The following is an 8,120-nucleotide window of genomic DNA, read 5'->3' as shown; positions in this document are numbered from 1 at the left end:
CATATATCTGACATCAGCTTGAGCTCCAGGTATCTGAAGGCCTGGCTTAGGCTACTAAATCCATTTTTCCAGATTGCTTAAGGCTGACAAGCTGGAGCCAGCTACAAGCAGGAGGTCTCGGTTCCTTGGATGAAGCCTTTCTTCACAGGGGTAACTAGGCTGACCTCAGTATCCCGGTTGCTGACCAGTTAATGAGCAGTTCAACACAGAAGCTGCAATGCATCACTTAGAACATGGCTTAGAACTGTCGATGTCATCCCTGCCAGTCCTGACTGAAATGGAGAGCAGGACGCAAGCCGAGGGTGGGAATATGGGGATACTAATGAAGGCTGACTACTAAGGCATTCGAAGGCTATTTACCAGGCGCAGCAGAGTGAGTGTGGAAGACAGAAGAGACCAACTGAATGAAATTTTTAATTCTGATTGAGTCCATGCGAACAAGCCATCTTAAAGCCGATATTCCGACCCAAATGAAACCCTCAATGCCTGTAGCCCTAGATGACTTTTGACCTCATGACAAGGTATTATTAATACAGCTTTCTCTTCTCTCTATTTTCTATTTAGAAAAATAGAGTTTTAAGAGTTGTTTTGTCTTCTTGCCTTCACAGGCAAATCTAAGGTCTCAAAATCTGACAGGTTTATGACTTAAATCCAGCTTTTTAAACAAAATACAATCCAGCCACAAAATTGCTCAAGTTCACAACCTCTTAACTTAATGATATAAAAATAGGCTACTAAGAATTTCTAAAACCCATATCCATCAACACTGAAGAGAATCAAAGGTTAATTGCTAGACTAATGATCTTGCTTTCTGAATCTCAGAGAACGTTAATTCAGGAAGGCTGAAGTTCCAGGCTGGCTCCTAAGATGTTAATTCAGGAAGGCTGAAGTCCCAGGCTGGCTCCTAAGATCCTTTAATTACTCTCATGCTTCAGAAGTTTCCTGAATGCTGTGTACAAAACTATGCTAATTTCAGAGAACTTAAGGTCCTATACTCAAAAGAATTAGCCATGTAACAGCAGAGACAGGCAAAAGAGAACAGGAAGAGGTTATGTGTTGTCTGTGCAGGGAGCTGGGAGGCCTCTGAGGCCACTGAGGCCTGACTAAGAACCACAGCAGTACATTTTGACACTCCATCTTGAGGGAATGGCCACGGGTAAGCCTGGCATAAGCACACTCTTGGCAGAATGTAAAAAGCATAAAAATAGCACAGGCCTTCTGGAGAACACTCACTCCTTCGAATCCTCCACTATCTCATATGTCAACCAAGCCTCTGACCAGAGCCAAAGCTCGCCTGGGTGAGTCTCCAACCAAGGTGTGAACAGATGCTCGTGTGGTTAGCGTTCACACTGAGCCTTTTGGGAAGATTCTGGGCCGCTCCTAAAAGTTCAAAACCACACATGCCTTTTTTTCAGCTGAAGACTATGTAGAGCCTGTGAACAGACGATAGATGAAACTGGGAGAGCAGACGAGAAACAGATGGCCAACGAGCACGTATATTAGCTCAGGGATTTGCAATGGATCCTGAAGGTCACAGGGGAATTGTACAAGATTTTAATTAAGGACTAACTATAATTAGACTTGCACTTTAGAAAAAGACCATAAATTGTGTGTAAAATGTCCCCCACAGGCTTCTATGTTTGAACACTTGGTTACTGAAGTATCTCTGACAACAGCCTATGACAGTCTGAGCTATGTTTAGTGGCAGTAAAAATCATAAGAGATGGACTCAAGGCCTGCAAATGATCAAGTCAGTGTCTCTGGTCACGAGCCCTGGGTCTAACTCAAGAGCTATGGGGAGTCGATGGCTTCTGGGAAAAGCAGAGTTAGTTTTCTATTAGTGTGTGGCTCCTGGTGGGTCAGTCTACTCCACTGTATTGTGGAATATTTAACTATGTAAAGATATGTTACATGTGTTAATGCTGTATTTGTCTAAATATGTAAATATGTATTGTATCTGTTTATGCTGCAGAATATCACTAACTGTGTAAAGGTGTGTTACATTTGTTACTGTGGCATTTGTTTAATTATGTAAAGATGTGCTGCATTTGTTTCGCCTGTCTAAGGCACCTGATTGGACTAATAAAAAGCTCAGCAGCCAATAGCGAGGCAGAAAAGAGGTAGGTGGGGCTGGTGGGCAGAGAATAAATAGGAGGGGAATCTAGAGAGAAGAAGAGAGAGGAGATTGAGGGAAAAAGAGAGGGAGATGCCCAGAGATAGAAGACAGGCAGCTGACAGACAGACACAAGAAGCAGTCAAAGTAGGACATACAGAAAGAAAGGTAAAAAGCCTTGAGGCAAAATGTAGATGAAGAGAAACTGGATAATTTAAGTTATAAGAGATAGCAAGAAACAAGCATAAGGTAAGGCCGAGCATTCATAACTAATAAGAAGTGTCCCTGTCATAATTTCGGAGCTGGCTGGTGGACCCAAAGAGAAACCTGTTACACCAGTAGATAGCCCCATACCCGAAAGTTTATGGGCAGCACAAATTGAATCAAATTAGTTAAAAAAAAGAAAAAATGAAGTTGTTGAGGGGGTGGGGATAGAGGTGAAAGTGGATCTGGAAGGAGTTAAGGAGAATATGATAAAAATTCACAGTATAAAATTTCAAAGAATTCATTTAAAAGTTTTTTTGACAAAGGCAGAATTCCTAGAATTTATCAGCAGTTTGATCAAAGGATAAGGAAGTAGTCACAACTCCATCACAGGTAATGGTTCCATTTATCAAGAGAAAAGCAATGACCGTTTGCAGACAAGCTGCTTTTTTAGTACATCTGACAAAAAGCCAATTTGCAAGAACAGCATGAAAAAAAAAGAATAAAAATAACAGGAAATTAGGACAGAAAATAGGACCAGCAGATAATGAAGCCTTGCAGTTCAGTGAAGGTGACCATCTGTGGACCATTTCCTAAGGTAAAGTATCTAAGTGCTAAAACTTAAAAAGAAAAATTCCCTAGAAAGGAAGGGTGAGTTGGCCATGCTCATCACAGTTAAGAACTAGACTTCCTCGGCGGGATGGGTGTCACTGTAAGGCTCCGAGACAGTGTGAAGCGTGATCACTAAGGATGAGGACAAGAGCAGAGGATGTTCTAGACAATGAAAGACAAAAGGACCCAAAATACAATCTGTGAAAACAGCATTATAGAACAGTGGCCAAAACTAAGTTCCTTTAATAATCACAAAGAAGAAATCACAGTGGTAGAAAGAAAAGAAACCTGCAAATGCTACACTTAAACCCCCAATTCAGAGAGACAGAACCTACGGCGTCTGTTGGGTTCAGGATGGCACTGGTCTCTTACACAGTATCAGCAAACTTGTTGAGGACAAACTCAGAAAAGCCTCAACGGTTTAGAACTGGGAAGGGAGGACACAACCTACGTTTGGGGCTCAACAGAAGTAAAAGGGACAATAACTGAGCTGCAGAGCTGCAGCAAAGCCTGGGTGAGGCTGCAGAGCTGCAGCAAAGGCACAGCCCTGGGGGAGGGGAGCGCTGCAGACTGAGAAGGATCACAGAGAAAAGAGAACCTGTGACAGAACGAGATCTCCTACCTTCATCTCCTCTGTGAACGTAGGGAGGGCTTACGCAAGGGAGAACAGGATGCAGAAGCACCCAAAGCAAGCACATCTTCCTGAGTGGTGGAGTGGGGAAGAGGGGAGAAGAGAAGGCTAAGTCTAGAGATCTCGGTGAGTGGTTACGACTCTACATCAGAAGTGCCAGCAAGTCTCATACTTCTAAGATTTTTTTTTTCTGGGTGATTTTTCAAATCTAATATAGGAATAAAAAGGATGACATGTGGATCTAGAATTGACAGAAAGATAAGGAGCCATCAAAATGAATAAACTGAAAATAGAGGGGACCTGAGCACTGAATACTGAAGGGCAGACCTGCGAGGGGACAAGACAGATGCAAAGGAGAGCGAGCATGCTCCTAGAAATGCGGCTGGAGAGCTGGGAAACGCCAGACTAATTTTATACAGTCCAGTTATGGTCATGACTCTAAGTGGTTAGGATAAAAAAAGAGTAAATATCAGTAAAGCTGGAAAAGAAAAAACTAAAGTTTGCAGACAAATGAAGCCAACGCAGAAACTCCCATACAGGCCGGGCAGTGGTGGTGTATGCCTTTAATCCCTGCACTAGAGAAGAATATAAAACAGAAGGAGACAGCTCTCAGTCAAGTCTCAGTCTGAGGATTCGTGGTGGCAGGATCGCCTATTTCAGTCTGAGGTAGAGGTAAAAGCCAGGGGATGCCAACTTTGCTTTTCTGATCTTAAGGTTGAACCCGAATATCTGTCTCTGATTTTTATTATCCATGTTACAACCAGGAACAAATATGCTTGCACTTTAACATCATGCACTATGGTAAAATCCTTGAAGCAACAGAGTCCCACATCATGACTACATAGAGAAAATGAATAATAGATTCAAAAGTTTAAGATTCATCAAAAATAGGCAACACACAAAACAAAGCAGAAATGGCTCTATGCAGAATATTTAAAAATTAGTCCTACAAACCAGTCACAAAATAAACATGTTCTTGCTTACCGTTCTGGATCAGTGTTGACCCCAATGACAGGTTTAAGTCTGTCCAAAACTTTACTCGCTGCCAGGAGCATTGTGCCATCACCTAACACAGAGTGTGAGACACAACCAGACTTGTCTTATAAAGCAGTTTCAGCATCATTTTTAAAACTAACAGTTTTAACAACCATGCCCTCCTAGCTGACTGACAAGGCTCCCCTCCACCTATTACATCTTTGTACTGTGCTGCACCTATTGTACCGTGCTGGGTCTGCTGCACTGTGCTATGCCCCTTACATTATGCTACGCCTGTTGTACTGTGCTGGGCCTGTTGCACTGTGCTGAGCCTATTGTACTGGGCTGAACCTGTTGTACTGGGCTGAGCCTACTGTACTATGCCTGTTGTATTGTGCTGAGCCTGTTGCACCACGCTATGCTTGTTGCACTGTGCTAGGCCTATTATACTGTGCTATGCCTGTTGTACTGTGCTGTGCCTGTTATATTATGTTATGCCTATTGTATGCCTGTTATATTGTGCTACGTCTGTTGTATTATACTGAGTCTGTTGTATTAAGTCTGCTGTACTATGTCTGTTGTACTGTGTCTACTGTACTGTGCTATGTCTGTTGTATTGTGCTGAGCCTATTGCACTGTTATGTCTGTTATAGTGTGCTGAGCTTGCTGTATTGTGCTTTGCATGTTATATTGTGCTATGGCTGTTGTATTGAGTCTGTTGTACTGTGCTGAGCCTGTTTTTCTGGGCTACAACTGTTTTACTGTGTTGACCCTGTTGTTCTGTGCTATGCTTGTTATACTATGCTATGGTTGTTGTACTGTGCTGAGCCTGTTTTTCTGTGTTATGCCTGCTGTATTATGCTATACCTGTTGTACTGCGTTATGCCTGTTGCACTGTGCTGAGCCTGTTGTACTGGACTGGACCTGTTGTACTGTGCTATGCCTGCTGTACTGACCCTGCTGTACTGTGCTATGTATGTTATATTATGCTGATCCTGTTATACCTAGTGTACTCTGCCTGTTGTATGGTGCTATGCCTATTGTACTGACCTTGCTGTACTGTGCTATGCCTGCTGTACTGACCCTATTGTACTGTGCTATGTCTGTTATATTTTGCTGATCTTGTTGTACTGTGTTATACCTAGTGTACTCTGCCTGTTGTATGGTGCTATGCCTGTTGTACTTAATGTGTTGGGCTTGTTGCACTGAATTAGGATTTCAACTGTGCCAAAACTGGCAAAAACAGAATTTATGTTAGAAGACTGTCCTGCAGGCTATGCTGCACGTTAGGGAGGCTGGGAGATTTCTCAGCTCAACAACATACTAAATGACAATCATACCACCCAACTGGACATCATTACTCTAATCCCAAATATCTCCTTCCCTGAAATTTATGGTATTTTAGTGAAAACATATCCAACCATGGCCAACTTTAATATATTCTCTCCAACAACTACTTGATTTAAAGTTGGATAAAATGGTCACAAATAACAAAAATCAAAATAAGTACATGTTAGTGTCCTGGGGCCAAATGATGAAAACCTCAATAAAATATCACAACTGGCTCTTTATTAAGACTGCCATAATTAAACCAAAATACATTTAACAAATTATCTTTTGAATCTGAAGGTAAGACACAGAGAACTTCACAGCACCAAGAACTATAAATTAACTAATATTAAGAAAAAATGCAACAACAAAAACCAAACCAAACAGAAAAGTGTCTCACAGGACTTGAAGGGATCAAAACAGCTAAACTCCAGGTACCTGTCGCAGGACTTAAAGGAATAAAGACAGCTAAAGACCAGGTACCTGGGAATAACACTCATGGAAAATCCCACATCCCAGCCCCTGCTCTCAGAGAGCAGTTACCTCCAGCCGCTATGACCGCGTCTGCCCATCGCACAGTCTCTTCGCTGTACTCCCTCCGCTTCACCAGACGAACCTCAATCCCTTCACCCCTAGGACAAGAAGTTGCACACGTTTTCCACTGGTGACATATCTAAGACAAGGACATTTTCTAAAAGGTAGATTATTACAAAAAAAAAAAAAAAAAGAGGCAAAAACAGTAAAATCGTTGTTGTGGAAACAAATTTAGGTGTAGTCTGCAAAGTCAGCTTATATAGCCAGTGAGCTGTGACAGGTCAGGCACCAAAGGAATAAATCTGACAACCAAATCTCCATGGGCCTTAAAACAAATTTTAAAATCACTAACAATAATACTGGTTGATTAGAATTTTACTTTCCTCTGTTTCTGATGCTTAAATTTAATGTAAAAATTTATTATACTCATTATGTAAAACTTATACATTCATTATAAAACCAAATAGCTATTGCCTGAATTTAACACCTATTCACTGAGTGGCAGAGACTGAAGTACTTGGCATGTCCTTAGGTTCCTCTTTCATAGTCACGCAAACTCAGTTGCAAATAGAAGATTCTAGAATGGTCACTTTTAGACACAGGGAATACATTCATGAACACCCATATCTACATTCCAAAAAATAAATTTGACACACAGTGGAAGCCCGCTGTGAGCGGTGCTTGCTGCAGAAATGACACTTTACTAGAAGACAGAGTTACTGAAAATATCTGAATTGAGTAAAATAAAAATGTCCTTAGAAAATGATAAAGTTGGGTCTTTTAAACTATGATTTCCTGGAAATGTGACAAACTTTACTAAAATTCTAACAATTAGCTACTAGTACAAAATAAAATCATAAATCCTGTCTATAAAATCCCATCTTAGACCCCATCCCACAGACTTACCGTAAACTATCAATTATATGTTCTACATTTTTGGTGTGAATATGATGTCGCTCAAGTAGCCCACTGTAGCTCGAACCTTTCAATGCAAGCTATGAAAACAAAAGAAATGCTATTTTACATCAAATATTACATACAATATGATGTCATTTAAAAGCTCTATGTAAAATAAGAATTTTAAAGGCACATTTTAATAACTGCCTATGAAATTTGAGTTCAACTAAAGGCCAGATTTCAGAACATCATAATTTGATTTTAGTATCAAATACAGCATCAGCCCAACATTTCCAAAAGGCACATTCTATATGTTTCTTAAATGTCTTTACCAGATTACACGTGGCTATCTGAAGGCCAAAGACAAACTCTCACTGTGACAGGCAGTTAGCTGACCTTTGGTCCACTTGGATTTGCTGCTCCTGTGTTTACATTTGGGTCCTATTAGGAATCTGCCCTGCATCATCTAAACAAAGGGCTGGGTAGGTCTCTGAGAAAAGGTAACCTTCAGATATTCAGAGCTGTGACCTTCCAGCATTATTCTTCCTAGCTGATTTGAGTAATATTTTATATTTATCTTACCATTAATACTCTAAAGAGATAGTCTAAAATATAAAATGTAAAGTATGTGTCTAATATAAAATCATAAATATATTACTGGCATTACTTACTAAATTGCAGAGTAAAACTAACTTCTAAAAAGTTAATTTAGTATGTATTTTACTTTCGGGAATGGCTAAGTTGGGGTCTCGGTGTGTAGCAGAGGATGGCCTCAAAGTGACTCTTTCTTCAGCTTCCCAAGCATTTGTTGGCAGTGAGTACCAC

The 8,120-nt window shown here is 40.7% G+C and overlaps 1 protein-coding gene across 3 annotated transcripts in view; it reads right to left on the bottom strand.

The window, feature by feature from the left end:
* Positions 1 to 8,120, bottom strand: part of Nadk2 (NAD kinase 2, mitochondrial) — a 42,147-nt gene that overhangs the window by 19,701 nt on the left and 14,326 nt on the right. For all 3 annotated transcript variants that reach the window (XM_013349755.2, XM_005356610.3, XM_005356611.3), the window contains exons 2-4: positions 7,305 to 7,393; positions 6,408 to 6,496; positions 4,545 to 4,626 (exon numbers count right to left, since the gene is read on the bottom strand). In XM_013349755.2, the coding sequence (XP_013205209.1) occupies positions 4,545 to 4,626; positions 6,408 to 6,496; positions 7,305 to 7,393 (260 nt within the window). The remainder of the gene's footprint in view (positions 1 to 4,544; positions 4,627 to 6,407; positions 6,497 to 7,304; positions 7,394 to 8,120) is intronic.

Source organism: Microtus ochrogaster, chromosome 19 (genome assembly GCF_000317375.1).
Source record: "Microtus ochrogaster isolate Prairie Vole_2 chromosome 19, MicOch1.0, whole genome shotgun sequence".
Taxonomy (NCBI): domain Eukaryota; kingdom Metazoa; phylum Chordata; class Mammalia; order Rodentia; family Cricetidae; genus Microtus; species Microtus ochrogaster.
The sequence above is the reverse complement of the archived record's forward strand: the minus strand, read 5'-3'. Positions and strand labels throughout refer to the sequence as shown.